This window comes from Trachurus trachurus (genome assembly GCF_905171665.1).
Source record: "Trachurus trachurus genome assembly, chromosome: 1".
NCBI classification, from domain to species: Eukaryota; Metazoa; Chordata; class Actinopteri; order Carangiformes; family Carangidae; genus Trachurus; species Trachurus trachurus.
Genome location: NC_139891.1, coordinates 2,093,943 through 2,114,170, shown reverse-complemented (window position 1 = coordinate 2,114,170; position 20,228 = coordinate 2,093,943). Strand labels below are relative to the sequence as shown.

The window sequence follows — 20,228 nt, the reverse complement described above, 5'->3', positions numbered from 1 at the left end:
CATAAAACCACCACACAGGTTTATCCCAGTGGGAGTGAATGGAGTAATTAAGAGCTATGGCTTCGCTAGAAAGTATTTCTTGCAAACAAATTGAAATAAGAACATAAAAAATAATAGTGAACACTTGACTGACCAAGTGGTGAATTCATCACCTTCACATAAAACTGGTAATTATCCATACTTTTAGTGATTAAGGACTATTTATGTTGCAGGAACACAAACTCTGAATTAAACATTTAAAGTTATTAAAGTTTTTTAAGGTAAAATAACAGTTTTTCATATTAAAGTGAGCAATATGAAGATTGTCACCCAACTCTATAAGTTACAGCTGTTGTTCTCTGTCTGCTCTGAACCCCTTTTGATTCATGATTATATGTTCCAGATTATTCTGTTGATGGAAAAAAAAAAAAAGGTCGAGGGTGGGTGCACCCTGGATACATGTAGGTCACCAGTCTATGGCAGTGCTGACATAGAGGCGATCAACTCAGGCACACCCACTTTCAAGCACTATAAGCAAATTTCAGTCAAATTAGTGATCAATCATGTTTTTGGACTGTACAGACAGTTTCTGCATGAAAACAGTATACATGTCTGAGATCATGCAAATGCCACCCAGAAAGGCCCCAGGCCTGGTAACACACCCAGAAGGTGAGAGTGCCAACCACCACACCACCGTGACACACTTTAATGTACCAGTAGACGAAGAATTATAATTGAAGCTATGATCAAAGTTGCCACTATAGGAGCCTCCAAATTGACTCTGAGCAGCTTATCACTTTTATTTGACAGGGAATATTATCACCCTGGGCAACTCCGGCAATGACAGCGATCATATATATACTGTAGCCTATATATGCATGTCATAACTCAGTGTCATCTAAGAGAGGAGGGATTTCATGGTAAAGAGTAATCGAGCGTGTTCCAGCACAGTGCCGTACAAGCAGAGGCTCACCCTTGGAATGTTTTTCAATAACAAAAAAGTTGAATTGCGTGTAGGATAAACATTAACTCTGACAGCTCTATCTTAGTAGTTATAACAGGATTTTTAGATAATTAGACATGCGCCATCCCTCAGCCCAGCAGGTGGGTGTTATGTGAATACTTGAGAGGGAGGGCCTTGACAGGATCTTGTTTTCAGAGATGAGATGGATCAATGATCGTTTTCACTTCACTTTGTTTTTCTTCCTGTAGGTGATTTTTCTCTGAGTGCCGGCGGGTCAGGTGGTGGAAGAGCTGCGTCAGGAGGCTCTGGTGTCGTGAGCAGCTCGACTGTGATCACATCCAGCAGCAGCAGCAGCTCCCATCATGCCACCGGCGCCGGCGGAGCCAGAGCAAACAAAAGCTCCAGAGGCGTCAGTGTCACCAGCGTAGGCTCATCCTCTGCTGCCTTCTCAGGCGATGGAGGTTCAGAGGCCTTCGGGGCAGAGGCAGGGTTTAGGTCTACTGCTGCTGCTGCTGGTGGTGGTGGTGCTGCTCTTGCAGGCACGTCGACTTCGTCCTCCAGCATGTCCTCTGGCTTTGTGTGCGGTGACTTGGAGGGAAAAAGGGAGGGGGGTCTGGGTGCTGTGACGGTTTCTAACGTGACCAGGACCGGCTTCAGTTCAGGTGGATCTGGGGAAGCAAAGAGAGGATCGTCCTCTGCCATCACCTGTTCACCTCCTACAAGAGAGAGGAAGAGTGTGACCACCATGGCAGCAGCTCTCTCAGATGTCTTTGATGGTTAGTAGCGGGTCTCAACTGTCTCACCACCTCCACTTCGTTGTTCATCTGATGTTACACGTTTTGCAGAACAAACAATAAACTGAAACCAAATCTATATGGAGCTAGAACAGTCTCATAATGACTAAATGCACACGGAAATTGATAAATGCACAAAAGAAGATTCACAGATGTATTTGGGGATTTATATATATGTGACTCAAAACACAAATACATTTTCAATGCACACACAAATATGATTCATTCCTATAAGTAAAAACATATTTACATATAAAAGAATAAGATTCATAAACATATTTCCGATGCACACACAAATAGAAAAGAAAAATCACAAATATATGCATGTAAAAGTATTTGCAATCTTTATCAAATACATATTTGGAGCTTGTTACATTCATATATGAACTGTTGGTCCTATCTAGTTCAGACGCAAATACTTTTACATGCGTGTATTTGTGATTTTTTATTCTTTTCTATTTGTGTGTGCATCGGAAATATGTTTATGAATCTTTTTTTTATATATATATATGTGAATATGTTTTTACTTATATATGGAATGAAACATATTTGTGTGTGCATTGAAAATTTTGAGTTACATATATATAAATCCCCAAATACATTTGTGAATCTTCTTTTGTGCATTTATTAATTTCTGTATGCATTTATTAATTATGAGACTGTTCTAGCTCCATAAATCTGATCTTTTTGTGTTGTGCTCCAGAGAGTTCAAGCCCAAACTCCTCTCCAGAGTACAACAGGAAGGAATATGGTGAGTGTTACCTGAGGCTCAGATCATAGTGTGTGCTCTCTGGAGTGTGTGCATGATGATAACTGATCATTTGAATCATGAGCGCATTTGTAAAGTTGTGTTTTCTTGCAGGCATGTCGAGTGCAATCTCAAGTTCTGCCACCAGAGGGAGAGCTCAGAGCAGAGGTGCACTCTTAGGAACAGTACATGAACAAAACATATCAATTACCCCTAATTACATGTTTTATCTTTACTGTGTAGGTTGTGGATGGTCTAATTTATTACTCATGTTGTTGTTTTTATAGAGAGTGAGATCAGAGCCAGACTTCAGAGTGCTTCTCCCACGCAAGGCTGTGAGTATGACTGATCTGTGGAGACAAACCACAAAGCCGTAGAAAATAATTTAAATTACAAATAGGTTTCAAATCTAAAAAAACAAAAGACTGTGAATAGACATCAGTTAGCCACGGTTACCTGTTGTGATGTTATGTCTCAATGTATTAAGAACCTGCGATCATGAAAACTGAGGTGTGGATCAGACTTGTGACTGTCCTCTCTGCTGCGCAGGGACGGAGCTGGATGACGTGAAGCGTCTTCTGAGAGGAGCCTCCACCAGCACCAGCCCCGCTCAGTCCCCCAACAACACACTGCCCATCCCCAAGAAGGCCAGCGTGGAAACCAGAAGCATGTCTGAGAGCTCCACTGCAGGTTCAGCCAATCAGCTAAAATATGCTGTTTAAATTCTGATCTGAGAGGTTGTGACAGTCTAAATGGAAAAATCAGCCCAGCAAAGGGGAAATGAGAGGTTCTCTCTTTTCCCTCTGATCCAGGGGCTTTGCTTCTGAGAAACTGTTCATTAGTGGTCGTAAGGAAATGAGATGGTACTAATGAGAAAGATCTGTTAAGATCATCGTTGCAAGTCTGAGTTTTACTTCTCCTTTTCGAATCATGTGATCCTGATGTGACTCTGGTTTTACTACTTTAGCAGTAGAAACCATTTAACCCCTTCACACTGGTCAGAACATGCAGGTCTAATTGTGTCACTTCCATTTTCAGTTAAAGGATATTGGTAGTATTTTTTTGTGTATTTCACCCATGCTTGTTTTTTTTCTGTGTCTATCTTCCATTTGTCTTTGATTCCTTCCAGACCAGTATGGCAGTGTTTGGTCAGGAGGTGGAAGCAGTAGCTACGGTTTCAATTCCAACCCCAACAACCTGTCCACATCCTCCGCTTTTTACCAGTCAGGTCAGTCACACATGCAGGAAAACCAGCAGCAAATTAGTTTTTTGTTTGTCTCCTGAGGAATTGGTGCAGATTATAGTTAAAGCAGAAATAAGCGGAATGTTTGTGTTAATATAAGTCTTAAATACTTATATCTTCCGACAGCAATCACTTCTATAGAGTGTTTGGTCTGAAACACGGGTCTGTCAGTCACTCTGCTCTGCTGTAAGCCGAGGAGAAAACTTTCCTTGTATCCTACAACCTTTATCCAATGAGGATACAGAACGGCATAAAGGGGCGGTCCTCTCTGTGTGTGCAGTCAAGGGATGCGCGTGATTGTTGTGACGTTCACGAACGAACCGATTCTATTGAACGGCTCGTTAACATGAATGATGGGAACCGAGTCACAGCTGGGAACAGTTCTTTTTTTCTTTTCTTTTTTTTTACATCTCTGTGTGTTCATAACAATCAATTGAAGCTGCTCCATTGGCTACGTAAGCAGCGTGCAAACTCAGATATTAGTGGGATATATAATTTAGTATTATTTTGTTCCAAATCTCACCCCATTATTTCCAAGATAAAATGAGTTACCACCAGGCTGGCTTCTTAAAACTTAATAAATATTTTAAAAATTAGTCAAATGAGCCAGTTTTTTGAACGGCTCTTTGAAAGGAACGGCTCACCAAGATCCGGCTCCCCTCAAAGAGCCATAAATCCAATCTCTAATGCGCGTGAATGCGGTGACGTAGGGACGAGGGCGGGGACTGCTAACTCCTAAGAAGTTAGCCAAAACGACCGGATCGCTTACTTCTGCTTTAATTATTGTATTACTGTCATCTTTAAATTTTGCATCATAGCAAGATCCAAAGATTTAAAAAAAAAACATGATAATGAGTGATATAATATCCACATATTCTCTAAACTAATTGGGTAAATATGAATATATTTAAAGCTGCATGACACTTCTGTGATGTTGTTTTATTATATACAATGTTATAATGATCAAATGTGGTGTGAAACTGTTTCAAAATGGTCCGTAACCTCTTGCAGAACTTTTTCAGTGTCTTTGTGATAGATGGACAAAAAGACTCTTCTCTGTTCTGCCAGGTGTTGGAGTTCAGAACAACCTGACACTCAGCCCTCCCTCCATGAACCCTGGATTGTCTGCGAGCAGCACCAGTGAGCCTCTTGTCATGTTACAGCCCACGGGCGCTTTCAGCTCCTTAGCTCTGCACTGGCAGTTGACGTGACCATGTTGTTTTTCTCTCTCTCTGTGTCTCTCTATTCCAGCATACGGCGTTCAGAATAATCTGGTCAGCACCAGCTCTGCTGTCCTCTCTCCCACTGGAACCTACGCACCCATAGGTAAAACAGGGATGTACAGTCAATATGAAGAACTTTTTACACTTATATCAGCTTATGAGTCTTGTTATTAGTTTAGTTTGTTAGTTTAATAAGGGACAATGTGCAATTACATTTGGAAAAGGGAAGAGAAATGATCGAAACACTTTTGGCTCCACAGTCAAGATAACATTATCATGGAGAATTGAGGATATGTAGCCTACATGTACATGATTACCCTTACCTCTACCCTCAACGTTTTTCCCTTGCTGCTCTTTGTTTTTTTTGTTTATTCGTTTGTTGGTTTTTATCTTTATTTTGTGTCCCTGTCGTGCTCTGTATGATTGATTGTTGGTTGTTGTTTAGCTGTGTGTATGTTTAATAATGATTTTTATGCACTGTTTGGTGGCTTTTGCACCAAAGCAAATGAAGTAACAAAAAAATAAATAAAAAGTTGATCACAAAAAAAAGTGCAATTACATTAATCATTTAAAGGAAAAAATGAAAAGATGGTTGCACCAGATTTAGCTCCCAGCTCATTTCCATCAAACCACTCAAATGGCATTGTGTCATTGTGTTTTTGTCTCCTCAGTTTATGGTGTGCAAAAAAATATATCTGGCACTGGACTAAGCACAACCACAGGTAAGAGAATAAGAAACTGTAGATAAAATACATTAGACAGATGAACAGGTGAATAAAAACACAGAGTAACTAAAATCTTTGACTGATGATTACTTTTATATTCACTCGGTGTCTCTGATTTTTTATTGTCACAGTGAGGCCCAGCATTTCCACTGGTGATGAAACCTCTGGCAAAGACTTCAAGTTTGTTATGATAGAGAAAGACAACGCCCCCATCAGGAAGGAGACAGAGAGACTGGTCACCACCAAGGACACAGGGAAAATGTTCATGTCTGCTGCACCTGCTAGTACTGCAGGTATTACTACCAAATACTAAAGTTCCAGTAATGCTGATATACAGCTGTACATTGCACTGCTTCATTTTGGTACATTGTGAAATATGTGTTCTTGTTTACAATATGTATGTATGATGATTCCGTCTCGTAGCAACCTACCCCGAGGACTCGCTGAAGAGAGAGAAACAGAAGCTGTCATCCAGCACAATGGAGGCGGGAAAAGATGCTAAATGTAGGCTCATAGTCAGCCAGTTGTAGTGATATTATGATTATGATTATTATTGCTTGGAGTGTCATTCATCTCTGTTTTTCTTTTTAAAGATTCAACCCTGAAAGCTTCCACTAAAGACAAAGCCACGTATGCAGGTATCATTTGGATTGCCCCATGTTTACATAATTATTGTCTGTGGTCTGCAGCCAGACCCCACCACCATTCACAAAAGATGCTATAAAATTGGTCTTATATGCTGAATGAGAAGCATTTAAAGAGCAGCTGTTACATGTTAGTTATTTAGCCACAAGTTAGTTAAATAGCCACAAGTGAAAGGTTTAGGACAAAGTACCAAGTTAAAGGAGAAGAAAATATGCTTACAGTTACATCATGACAAAACTAATACTCCTCTTGCATCCATCCTTTAAAGGAGCGACAACCAGGAAATGGTTAATTTATATGAACAGGAAACAAAGGGAAACAACAATAGGCTCCCTCCACAGGGAAAGTGGCAATAAATAGTAGTGTAAAACATCATTATTGAGTATAAGAGGATTTGTTACATTAATACTCTGCCAGGCCTGGAGTTCCCTTCTGTTTCCACTCACTGGGCTAAAATGCCTTCATGTTTCATGGACAGATATGACACTGGTATCTGTGACCCCAATCGAAAACAGTACAAATTGGAAGGAAAAACTCTCAGAAATGTGTTGAGTTGTTTTCGAGGTAAATACAGAGACTGCTTGCCGAAAAACTGCCCCCGACGGAAACGCGCATCAGCGGTTTTGCATGAATTTACCTCGAAAACAACTCTGTCTGGTAACGTTCCGTTATTATCTCACAGCGTGGTGAATGTGCAGGTCACAACTTGTCCACCAGAGCGTTTTGGAGTTGTTGGATTGTGTATTTGATGAGTTTGATGAGGGAAACCAAGAAATCCCATTAGCCTCCGTAGCGTAGCTCTGAGCAGCTCGTGGCTCTGCTCCGCCGTTCTAAAAATAGCTTGCACCGACAATTAAAGGTAACGAACTTACTCCTAAAACTATAGAGATTATTGCAATGGGCCAATTTGCAAAAATGTTGAACTGTCCCCTAAACAGTAAGCTGTTTCCTGAGATGGTTTGTGATTTTACTTTCAGAGATCAAGAAAGATGAGTCAGGCTGTGGCTTCTTGTCCTGCTGTAGCTGGTGGAAATGGCTGCTGGGCCTCCTGCTCAGCCTGCTCCTCCTCCTTGGACTCCTCTTTGGACTCATTGCTTTGGGTAAGACAGGAGAAAGTTTCCTGCTATCCAGCTGCAAGTAAGGGTCAGTGAATGTTGTTGTATGCATGTTCACCTTCTCTCTTCATTCACAGGTGAAGAGGTGAAACGTCTCAAGAACCGCGTTGAGGCTTTAGAGGCCATCGCCGGCGCTGCCTCGGCCAGGTCCAGTCGCTTGTCGGCTTCCTCGGGCGTCAACATCATCGACCCTCTGGATTCAGCGTACGTTGAGAAGAGTTCCTCTGGATCCACCCTGACACGTTCTGACAATACCATCAACCTGGGGGCTGCGGGGCAAGGAGGAGGGGCCGCAAACGCACCAGGACTGGACAGTGCTGCCCTGCAGAGACTGGTCCAGCAGCTGGTCAGGGCTGAACTCCGCTCAGATGCTGTAAGAGGTACAAACTGAAGACCGGGCTTCGTTCTGTAAGTTCATATATCAACCCAAAACTTAGTGACACAAACTTAAATGTAATTCTAACTTTTCCTACCTTTAGAAAACCTTGCATACTCCCTAAAAGGAGAGAGAGGAGAGCCAGGACCTAAAGGTACATTTACACAAATCATAGAATAATTTAGGAAATTCATATTCCATTAACATCCATCATAAATTTGTCTGTTTCTTTACAGGGGATCAAGGGGCTTTAGGGCAAAAAGGTATTGAACATAATTTTATAGAAATTATACCTCAAAATTGTCTGATATAAGAATCAAACAATCCATAAACCAGAACCAATCACTGAAACTAATGTTTTCCAGGTGATAATGGATTCCCTGGTCCGCCAGGTAAGACTGAGAAATCTGCTAATGTGTTGTAGCTTCTTCCTTCCAGCAGAGGTGACAGACTCAGTGTGTCTTACTGTATTTCTCTCATTTGTCCATTTCATAAGGACTTCCAGGGCAGATGGGTCACCAAGGATTGGATGGGTTGAGGGGACCAAAGGGAAGTGCAGGTAAAGTGTGTTTTACTGCTCTCCTAGGTTGTGTGGAGATACTTAAGAAGTTAAAAACAGACTAAGGCTCTCATCCTTTGTGACCAGGTGAAGCAGGTGCAGAGGGACCACCAGGTCAGAGGGGCCGGGAGGGGCAGATGGGTCCCCGCGGAGAGTCTGGACTACCTGGTTTTGGAGAGAAAGGAGAGAAAGGTAGAAAATGTTTTTGTCGCCCAATTAGTTAAACCCATGGAAAGGTGATGGTTGTTCAACCTTTGATAATGAAACTTGGCTTTGACAGGATCTCAAGGTGAGGCAGGACGTCCTGGTCTTGCTGGCGCGCCTGGACCTGTGGGACCAAAAGGTAAGGTGAAACATTATGATCAGAGCAGATGGTGTTTTAAGGACCACACCATGGTTTTGTGTGAAGCAAACATAATAAACTTGATTCCATGAATGCCAAAAATAAATGGCCTCTGTATTTTCCACTTAGGTGCTGCTGGAGATCATGGTGCCCCAGGAATCCATGGTAAAGACTCAAGTCCACATTCAGTAAATCTCATAGTTTGTCTGTTTGGTGTTGTGCACAGTAGCGGTGTATGAAATATGTTTATCATTTGTCTGTAGGGCCTCCAGGTCCAAAGGGTTTCCAGGGTGAGGCAGGAGCTCCAGGAGCAAAAGGTACCTTCATCTTGTTCCTTGTATGAACTAGAATTAACAGTCTTCTGAAATGGTTAATGCATGAAGGAAAGTTTGGTAAGAGTGAAGAAAAATGTGACCAAAACACATAGAAATAATTAGATTACTAATGTTTTGCAGAACATTGGTTGATTAATTACGTAATGTATTGTTAGACGAAAAAGAAGAGTTTACATTTAAAACTTTCTAACAGCCTTGGCACTTTTGGTCTTACTACAGGTGACCGAGGAACTCCAGGAGCGTCAGGAATCAAAGGAGAAGTGGGAGAGCGGGGACCACGTGGACCAACAGGTGTGTATCTTTCTAAGTCTAAAAACCAAGTTAACGTTTACATGATCATTTTAGTATCAATAGAATAGAATAGAATAGAATCCTTTTTATGGTCATTCAGTCGGTATGCCATAGATGCACTGCAGAACAGAATTACAAGCACCATAAGCTTTATTAAAATATACAGCACAGACCAGTTAGAGGCTCACTAACATAAACAAAGAGTGCTGACATCACTGTCAGACAACAAGGAAAAAACTGTTCATTCATAGAAAAATTGCATTTTTGATATTTGATGTATCTTGTTTTCATGGTTAAAGGTGAACCAGGACAATCTGGTCCACAAGGCTCTGCTGGATCTAAGGGATCTAAAGGAGTTTCAGGTGAGAGGAGAGCTTTACAGTAATAAAAAAAAGGTTTAGAGGGAGAAAGATAGCAGCACCTTTATCACTGTTGTTGTGTCACATGAACAAGATTCTCTGTGTGTGTGTAAACTGCAGGTGAACCTGGTTCCATGGGACTTCCTGGTATGAGAGGACCACCTGGACATCCTGGAGATAACGGTCCCCCGGGTACCATACTGTCCAATTATGGCAGCATTCATAATCAATCATAATGTTATAAATTGCATTAACTGAATATTGCCAAAGTCATGCCATGTATTTAACTTTTTATTATAAGCAATAAAACAATGTTTTCTTGTTTTTATTTTCTCAGGCACCCCAGGGATTCAGGGACCCCAAGGTATAAAACCATGTAGCAGAGTCAATACTTTCACACAGATGAGTCTTGGTGTATTTTGATCTAATGTTCCTCATCTATTGCAGAACTTTCTGTACTCATACAGCAAAAACAAAAGTTAGTCCACTGTTAGTTCACATTCTGCATATTCATTATATGCTTAAGGTTTTTCCTTCATCTTCTTGGACATGGAGCAGACTTCTAACCTTTAAACACATTGCTACTGCTTTTTGAGGATTTAGTTGCTATTAGCCTACTTAAATAAGCGGCTAAAACTGACGGTGCAACTGACTGACAATTCAGTCAGTCAGTCAGTCAGTCAGTCAGTCAGTCAGTCAGTCAGTCAGTCAATCAATCAATCAAGACTTAATTGTCATTTTGTCAGTGTTACAAACAAAATGAAAGAACGTTTCTCTGAGATCAAAGTAAAAACAGACGCCCTCCACAGCAGTGGAGTTTCTTAAAGTGCAGCTACTGATTTAACAGTCTGTTCATGTGTGCAGGATTATACAGTTATAACTTTGAATCCACTTGTTGTTGTGTACTTCTGTATTGAAAGGTTTATGTGATAGCCATAACAGAGAGGTTACTAAAAGCTGAATGTTTGTGTTTATCTTTAAGTGAGCAGGGTTATGATTTTAGACTAAACCTCTTGCATTAGGGATGTACCACTAATGTTTCATCATTACATCTGATCTGAACCTGTCTTTCAGGTGATCCTGGTCTTCCTGGTAAAGTCATCACTGCAAGTAAGAAATGTTGGACTTGTACTACTGGACACAAAGTGTTCTTTGTATTAGTTTTTATGTTTGGCACACACAACCTGATATTTATCTCCTCCCTCTAGCTGGTTCTGAGACTGTGGCCATCCCTGGACCTCCTGGGCCCGCTGGGCCACCAGGCCCTGCTGGAACTCCTGGTTTGTCTGGCCCCATCGGTCCTGCTGGTGTCCCAGGACAAGCTGGTAGGTCCGAACTCTCAACAAATATTTATGTACAGGGGGCACAAACGTTATTGAACATAATGTATTCTTTGTGATTGTACCTGGAATCAATCATTAGGTCCTAAGGGAGCAAGAGGCGAGACTGGAGAAACAGGAGAAAAGGGAGAAAAGGGAGAGAAGGGAGAAAGGGGAGCAAGGGGAGCAGAAGGAGAAAAAGGAGAAAAGGGAGACAAAGGAGAGCAAGGAGCTCCTGGTGAGCCTGGCATCAGTGTTGCAAGCTCAGGAACTGTTCATGCCTCCCAAAGCAGTAGTGAGTACCTCTTTATTTCTTTAGTTACTTCTTCTCTATTCTTCTGGTAGTATCAGTATTAAGCTGTGTGAGACAGTCATAACATCCTCTGTGTTTCATTTCTAACTTCCTCAGGGCCAGGACTGCCTGGTCCACCAGGACCCCCAGGTCCTCCTGGAGCTTCTGGTCCTCAGGGTCCTCCTGGTAAGTTAAAACCCATTTGTTAGATACCAATGGTGTTTCTAAATAACTGTGATAGCTCTCAGATCTAGCTTGTGGTCATTTAAATCTTACTTCCCTGTTGTGTAGGTGAGACTAGACAAGGTCCTCCAGGACGCAGAGGTCCTCCAGGAGAGCCAGGTAAATAACTATCTAGCATTACATGGACATGGACAGATCATCTGCATACAGGATGATTTTAATTGTTACTGCTTCAATTCAGCTTGAAGCAAAATACGACAGACTAGTGAGAGAGCAACAGCAATAGGATTAAGAGACATTATCTTAGTCAAGTAGTGTGTGACAGAACATGGACAGAGCTAACCAGCCATGAAAAGTACTGTCCACATTCTTCTTCTTTCTGATTCAGGATTTCTGCAGGTCATTAAAAAGCATTAAAAGTCATTAAATATATTTTGCTAAAATTAAGGCCTTAAGTGGCATTAAAAGACATTAAATCCGATTCCCCATGGCATTAAAAAATGTATTGATTCATACAATGAGATTTTTATATCATTACATCCCTATAGAGCACAAAGAGCAGAAAAATAGGGGGATTATACAGTTAATCTACAGTAAAATTAAACGTGAGTGAAGAAATTGAGAATTTTCTAAATTAATATTTTTAGCTGGTGGCAGGATACTGTTGACTTAAAAAAAAAATTGCTATCAGCAACAATCGGAATTGGCAGGTCAGGCTTTTTAAAAATCGGTGATTGGCCAGAAAATTGCAGTCGGTGCACCCCTATTGGTGTGATAAACATGCAGAACCAAGTAATTGGGTGTGTATATGTGTATATAGGTAAGTGTATGTATGCACACGTATAGTATTTGCAGTCACAGGCATTAAAAATGTTTGAAATGGCATTAAAAAGGGCATTAAAAAGCATTAAATTAGATTTGCTGGTACCTGCAGAAACCCTGTGATTGAATACATGGAGTTGGGTAGTTAACTGCCTGACTGACTGACTGACTGACTGACTGACTGACTGACTGACTGACTGACTGACTGACTGACTGTATGCATTTTGGTAGATTAGTTCCCTATAATCATATACCAATAAAACATTGTCAGATTGAAATGTTCATCTCACCTTGAATAGTTCTGTAACTGTGTTGGTGTTCTCACAGGTGTTGGTGTACCAGGACCTCGAGGAGAGAGAGGAGAACCTGGCAGCTTTGTGCCTACATCAGGTTGGTTAAAGAAAACTAATTTCAGATGTGATGTAGGTTTATAACTTGTTGTAAGCCATACTCAGCCCCTTCTGTCTTTACCAGACTATTGATGTATTTTCACTCTTTCAGAGACCTTCTTTGCTGGACCACCAGGACCCCCAGGCCCTGCTGGCCCACAGGGCTCAGAAGGTAGGTTCAATAGATTTTATGTGTCTGACTGTTGCCAAATTAAAAAAACTACATACATGTCATTATTCCCTTTCCTAAGGTGGGCGAGGACCACAAGGGTACCAAGGTGAAGAAACTGCACACCACATCTAGAAACAACAGATTCAAAAAAGACCTATGACATGTGACTAAAATGAATTATGATTATTCTAGGTGAACCAGGCCAACCAGGTCTTCCAGGAAGTCCAGGGGAATCAGGTGCTGGTATGTGATCATCAGTAGATGAACTTTTTTGATGAAGAATATTGAAGACATGAACACTTGGTTTCTCTTTGTATGAGTTGTCTTACTGAAAGTAATTATAGTGGTTAGGATGCATGTAACTTGAAACCTTGCTGTTTACCTATCAGGAAGTTAACTTCACTTAACAAAAAGTTAGTTTTAGCCCACAAACTAAAAAATTTCCCACAGTTTTTGGCCACATCTTGTGGTCAGGGATTCATTGGTCTTGGTGGTCTTCAGTTATTCATGGTCACCAATGAAACATCAAGCACACATGCTGAATCCATGTTTTAATGTCAGGTTTCCCAGGTCAGCCTGGACCTAGGGGACCTCAGGGACCAGACGGCCCACAGGGACCACAAGGAGAGAAAGGTAAACTCAGTAATCAGTTCTGCTCCTCTCTCACAGACCTGTTACAAATCATGAAATTTAGTCCCAGTGAGTGGTCATAAAGTGGTAGAAAAGGTTTCTGTTGGATCTGTCCTTCCACTGCCTCCTTTTATGCATGTTCTCCTTTGTCAAGAAGTCAGCGCACACAGAGTTTATTTCATTCTACTTATATGTTCCCTGTAGGTGATGCTGGAGTCCCTGGTGCCCCAGCAAGAGCCTCCAGTGGTAAGACATGTGGAATATGACATTACATCAAATTATACATCAACATAGTGTCTTAATTTTTAACCTTCACTAATCCTGTGCTTTTAGAAGGATTATGTTATTAGTGAGCAACAATAAATGGTATGCAAACATGCCCTTCTTAATACTTTCTTAACCATTAATCACTTACTCCTTTAACCTTCAATTTCTTGGGGTTAGTATCTGGTGGCCAATAGATGAGCCGCAGCCTAAACTGCTTTGGTTTCACCACTCAGTCAGGACTGGTGCTGCTTGCTAATTTCAAAGTTTCTCATAATATATCAGTCATAGTAGTACTAGTCATTTCATCTTTGAAAATGACTGAAATTTCTATTTAAGATTTGTACAGTCTTTCCTGTGGCAAGGCAAGGCAATTTTATTTGTATAGCGCAACAGTTTGTCTCAAAGGGCTTTACACAGCATCATAACAACATCCTCTGCCTATCGGTATGTTTTATTTGGGAATTTGTTTTTATCGTTGCAGGTAGCTCCTACACTCCTGGCCCTCCAGGCCCACCTGGACCACCTGGTCAACCTGGGAGAGATGGAAGTTCAGCTGAAACAGTAGACGTGGGCCAGTACATTGCAGAGTACCTTCAGAGTAAGCTGTACTAACACTACACAAGAAAGAAAGAAGACCTAAGTCAAATTACCCGTTGAGACTGTATTTTCTTGACATGCAGGTGGTGTCTTAAATAACCTAGCTGGACCTCCTGGACCACCTGGTCCTCCTGGAAGGGATGGAAGTTCAGCTGGATCCCCAGATGTGGGGCAGCACATTGCGGAATACCTTCAGAGTAAGCTAGAGTAATATTTCATATGAATGAAAAAAGACACAAGTCAGGTTACTTGTTTGAGACTGTATTTTCTCGATATGCAGGTGGTGCCATCAATAAGTACCTGGCTGGATCTCCTGGATCTCCTGGATCCCCTGGATCCCCTGGATCACCTGGACCACCTGGTCCACCTGGAAGAGATGGAAGTTCATCTGGATCCACAGATGTGGGCCAGTACATTACAGAATACCTTCAGAGTAAGCTGTACTAATACTATGTATGAATGAAAAAAAAACACCGGAGTCAAGTTATCTGTTTGAGACTCTGTTTTCTTGACATGCAGATGGTGCCATCAGTCAGTACCTGTCTGGAGCTCCAGGGCCTCCAGGGCCTCCTGGTCCTCCAGGAGACTCAGGCTCCTCAGCAGATGGGCTGGTGGATGACGTTGCCAACCGGGTCATGTCTTACCTCCAGAGTATGATCAATAACAAAATTTAAAGAACCATACATGTTAAAAAAAGGTGTTAAATTTTTAACATTGTTGATGGTCTCTATGTAATTTTTACCGATAATTCAGGTTCAGGTAGAGGGCATGGTGGAACTCCTGGCCCTCCTGGTCCTCCAGGCCCACCTGGTACCATGTCCGTCAATGACATCATCAGCGTATTACAGCGTAAGTTTCAATTGACAAAATCCCCAAATGTCTGACTCAGAAACTCAATATTTGAATGGCACATGAATAAACATATGTTGTTTGGAGAAAAAACAAACAGATAATTGACCTGTTTTACACAAAATCTCAAAACAAAAAAGTTAGTTTTTTGAGATCCAGCTCCTTGAGAGCAAATGATAAGACTGTCAACTATCTGTGTCCAGGAGAAGATGTGAGGAGATATATTTCTGGTCCTGCTGGAGCTCCAAACCATGGCGGACAGAGATTTGACACCCAGGAGGTGGCTGAACGGGTCCTCAGACTCATGAATGGTTGGAGTTACAGAAGCACCAATGAAGTTATAAATTATCAAGAGTTACTCTGTTGAGAGAACATGAATGTGACTGTGGGTCTTGTCTGTCACCAGAGAGGGGGATGACAGGTGTCCCTGGGCCTCCTGGACCTCCTGGACCTCCTGGAAGTACATCATCAAGTAAGAGACACAATGACCACAACGATAAGCTCCGTAGTAAAGTCACTCAGTAAGATTACGGTTTTATCTCACAGCATCTATGCTCATATAGAATGTTCTAGAACACTTGACTCTAATATTGTCATTCTCAAACTAACATACATTCAATTCCATTGTCTGACTAGGTGGGTATCGAGCAGATGTGGGCCGTCAGGGGCCTCCTGGTCCTCCAGGTGTCCCTGGTTCGCAAGGACCACCTGGACCAGTAGGACCACAGGGCCCACCAGGACATGGAAGCAACATAAACGTCCATGACTACCTGCAAAGTTAGTTTGATTTAAAACCTTGACTGTATCAGTTCATGTGGAATCCATTCATAAAACTATTTACACACCCATTCTATCCCATCTGTTTCATTACTTCCAAAGGTGCCTCCTTCAGAGGTCTTCCAGGCCCCCCCGGGCCCCCTGGACCTGTAGGCCCCCCTGGTCCAGTCCTTGGAAGGGCTGCCTATGTTGGGCATACCAGAGAGCAAGACTATGCCAACAGTGAGTTACAACAGAAACTTTTAATCAACCTAATGTGCATGTCTTTAGCCTGTGGGACTGATAGTGAGAACCCAATGCAGACAATGGGAGAATGTGTAAAGGCAATAGTGCTTACCACTGCACCACCATGCCACCCTAACTCACGTATGTCATATGATATTATGTTCTATTGTTTGCAGGTGATGGTGTGATGGGAGGTATGTTTGGACTTCCTGGTCCTCCGGGCCCTCCTGGACCCCCAGGACACAAGGGAGAACCAGGTGTGCCCGGGGCCAGTGACATGGATACTCGTGATTACTCCAATATGGCTGTCAGAGTAACTGATTACATAAAGTGTAAGTGGCAGTTACTCAAGGATCACACTTCAAATGGCAAAATTCAGTAACTGGCATTTTATTTATGTTCTATGTGTTTCATTTTATTTTGGTTTGTTCTTTGTCTATTTATTTTTATTTGACGTTCATTGAACCAGGAAGCCTCCTGGCACATCCATGACAAAAGAAACATGGCCAAAATGGCAACAGATAGAGAGAGGTGTATCATTATCACATTGCAAACAAAAGAAGAGATAGATAAAACTTGACTATACAAAATCATTCTTCATTCAATATGTTTTTTTGTGTGTGTATGTGATGCTTGAACGCCTGATATACTGTAAAGGCATTTCTGGACAGTCTTGTAATTTTTGGTTCATGATAGAAAAATCTACTTTTACCAAGTTCTGAACAAACAAATTATCCATCCAGGTGATCTGGTCTGACAGTAGGCCTACAATACAATGGTTAATACAAAGCTTACCTTTATTTGCATGATGTCTCCATATGCAGCCCAGGGTCTGCTCCAGGATGTTTTGAGAAACAATGAACGTGCTGTTCAAGGACCTCCAGGACCTCCTGGACCTCCAGGACAACCTGGGGTTGGTTCCAGTGAGAATGTGGTGAATGTAGTGGACTATCTGAAATGTAAGTGAATTTCACCATGATGATGACAGACTGTGTCTCTGTTCCTGCGTATGTCACAGTTGCTCCTCCAGCCCGACAATTTGTTCTTTTCTTGGCATTAAATGCAGCGTGGTCACAGTTTTGTTTGCATCACCCACTTTTCTTATGTGTTCAGCTCGTGGTGTGCTGCGTGACGTTGTGCGGGAGTACAGCGATCATGTCTTCCAAGGGCCTCCAGGACCACCAGGTCCCCCCGGCCCCCCAGCTTACAGCCGATTTGGTTCGCATGGAAATGCCACAGAACAAATGGAATATTACAAAAGTGAGTGTACTGTACATCTACAGCTATCAGACTGTTTGGGATACTGGGCTGATGACTAACCTTTTATTTTCTAGTGCAAAATCTGCTACGTAACATTGAGCGGACTCAGAATCAACGCGTAAGCCAAGGAGCACCTGGACCACCTGGGCCTCCAGGTCCACCGGGACACAGCAGATTGTTTGGTTCCCAGGAAAATGTTACTGATTTGGTGCAATACATCAAAAGTAAAGCAGCTTTAACAAATACAAAATACACTAAAGAGCAAAAATGTGAGAATAAGGATTTCTTAAAATGATTTAATTTGTCCCAAACAGCTCATGGAGCCATTGTGGGACCACCTGGGAGACCAGGACATAAAGGGGACATCGGATTCCCTGGTCCACAAGGAGAGAAAGGTGCACCTTTAAATCCTGAAAGAAAAACAAGCTTAGAATAGAGAAATCTTGTTGATTGTTTTCGTACTGGTGATAATTCTTTACAGTGAATGATGAACATGTTTTTGCTTAGAGCTTAGAAGGCTTTATAGTCATTGTACAATTGTAATGAAATTATCATTAACCACTTCTCAGGCAATCCATCAGACAATCACTAAAAGACAAAACAGACCATAAAAGGTCAAATAAGACAAATACAAAAATACCAGCAGTTAAAAAATAATAAAGTGATCACATCATACAAGAATGCTATTTGTTTTCCCAGTTAAATCAGACGAAAACGCAAAAATGGGAGGTTATAACAAGAATACATTGTTATAAATGACCTTTGTCTTTCATGGCTTTTGCTGCCAGTCATCTATAGTAACCTTATGACAACACTGTCTGTCTGCACACAGGTGAACGAGGCTTTCCTGGACCAAGGGGTGACAGAGGTCAGTTACTATTATTTCACACTGACATCTGGCCAGATGTTTCAGTTCTACAGAGTGTTATTTAGCATATCTGCTGCAGCCACGGCAACACCAGGTGTGCAGGCTTATTTCAGTTAGCTGGAACATGCCTAAGTAAATATGTCACACTTGGTCTAATTTTGGATACAAACAGAAAAGGTAAAATGACACGTTTCAATAAGAAAATACATTGTAATTGAGAAATCATCAAGAGGGCTGCCCTGTGGGATAAAATACTGACTGATTTTTCTTGCTGTAATCATTCTCCCTGTTCGGAAATCCGATTAGGAGATCTCCTCCTAATATACAACACTTTCAATGCACATCATGGATGATATAATCCAAAGTGTATGTCCCATGAAAAAAATATTTGTCAAACTAACTCTAGGCTCAAGTTTGGTATAAGAGGTTAGCAGAATCCTCAACTACAGCTCACCAACAACATTGTTCAGTGGGAAGTTTAAAATAAAAGCCTGCAACTTTGGAAAATAATCAAATGAAGGGTATGTATGTACATTTTGTTGCAAAGTGCCTATATAGAAAATAAGGGATCATATATCCAATATAAACAGAAGAAATTATTACAACCTGTTTCAGTGTTTATCTGACTGACTTAAATTTATTTTGAACTGATCCTTTAAAGCAGAAGTAAGCGATATTTTTGTGTTAATATAAGTCTTAAATAGTTCTATCTTCCGACAGCAATCACTTACATAGAGTGTTTGGACCGAAACACGGGTCTGTCAGTCACTCTGCTCTGCTCTGAGCCGAGGAGAAAACTTTTCTTGTATCCTACAATTTTTATCCAATGAGGAGAGAGAACGGCATGAAGGGCTGTGTGTGCAGCCAAGGGATGCGCGTGAATGTGGTGACGTAGGGACGAGGGCGGGGGCTTCTAACTCCGTCGGCTGACAAGAAGTTATGGTGCGTTCAGGGCAACCCGTAACTCGTGTTTTTCCGACCTGTGAAGTCGTACCAGTTCGATCTTGTACGAGTTCACGGGTCGGAAGTTACGAGTGGCCGTTATTGACTTTCACAGGCAACAGGTCGGAGAAACGCGAGTTGTGGGTTGCCTGGAACGCTACAAAGTCATAAGTCGTGACTTGAAGCTGTAACTTACGGTTTCAAAAGCCTGCCTGGAACGCAGCATTAGCCAAAACGACCGGATCACTTACTTCTGCTTTAAGTTGCTTCATTGTGCAGATGCAGTAAAAACATGTGGCCTGTATCCATAGTACCATATGGGGTGCTGAATGTAAAATTACGGTTTTATTGCTCATATAATGTGAATATTCACTGTTCTCACATTTTGCTAGTTTTTTTTAAAAATATATATATCATTTAACATTTATATTTAACATTTATATTTATATTGAACATAAGATTTAGATTGAACATTTAGATTTATACTTGTGTTTTATGTATAGACATTTAGAACAATTGTTACATGTTGTTTAACATTAATTTCTGTCTCAAATCATAGAAAAACAAGCTAAATGTGAGAAAGTGAGCTGAATATTTGATAAATAATAGCAATAGAAGTGTAACTGAAATTTGACAGTCAGCGCCCCATAGTGCCATAATAGATAATCATACCTGTTTGACCAGCAAACAGCAAACAAAGTTTATAACATACAGTACTTTGACTATCATTTTGGTGCTGCAGGTTTTGCCAGTCATTTTGAATGTTTGTGCTAATGTGCTAGAACAAGCAGATGCTGGTCAGTGGGGACTGGCTGTGTGAAGCAACCTTTAACTCAAACCCTCTGTGTTGTCTTCCAGGAGAATTTGCAGTGATGACTAAAAGGAGGAAGAGGAGTGTTGAAGTCTGAGAGCCACATTACCGAGCTCGTGGAGCGTT

At 41.4% G+C, this 20,228-nt stretch overlaps 1 protein-coding gene across 1 annotated transcript; it reads left to right on the top strand.

Moving 5' to 3' along the window:
• Nucleotides 1–587: 587 nt before the first annotated feature.
• LOC310991789 (uncharacterized protein) lies at nucleotides 588–20,199 on the top strand (the record flags this gene model as incomplete). Its single annotated transcript, XM_083979719.1, has 51 exons — nucleotides 588–648; nucleotides 1,192–1,719; nucleotides 2,441–2,488; nucleotides 2,600–2,653; nucleotides 2,773–2,820; nucleotides 3,035–3,175; nucleotides 3,615–3,713; nucleotides 4,797–4,868; nucleotides 4,980–5,054; nucleotides 5,623–5,673; nucleotides 5,808–5,969; nucleotides 6,100–6,180; nucleotides 6,270–6,314; nucleotides 7,299–7,421; nucleotides 7,514–7,816; nucleotides 7,916–7,966; nucleotides 8,049–8,075; nucleotides 8,178–8,204; nucleotides 8,309–8,371; nucleotides 8,459–8,563; nucleotides 8,652–8,714; nucleotides 8,978–9,031; nucleotides 9,269–9,340; nucleotides 9,640–9,702; nucleotides 9,820–9,891; nucleotides 10,037–10,063; nucleotides 10,774–10,809; nucleotides 10,908–11,024; nucleotides 11,122–11,256; nucleotides 11,428–11,496; nucleotides 11,602–11,652; nucleotides 12,643–12,705; nucleotides 12,817–12,876; nucleotides 12,956–12,982; nucleotides 13,069–13,119; nucleotides 13,438–13,509; nucleotides 13,711–13,752; nucleotides 14,255–14,371; nucleotides 14,454–14,567; nucleotides 14,890–15,021; nucleotides 15,124–15,219; nucleotides 15,423–15,530; nucleotides 15,626–15,691; nucleotides 15,856–15,996; nucleotides 16,099–16,218; nucleotides 16,398–16,508; nucleotides 17,046–17,180; nucleotides 17,335–17,481; nucleotides 17,556–17,705; nucleotides 17,796–17,876; nucleotides 20,150–20,199. The coding sequence occupies 51 exons, from the start codon at nucleotides 588–590 to the stop codon at nucleotides 20,197–20,199; spliced, it is 4,806 nt and encodes a 1,601-aa protein (XP_083835845.1).
• Between the last annotated feature and the right edge of the window lie 29 nt (nucleotides 20,200–20,228).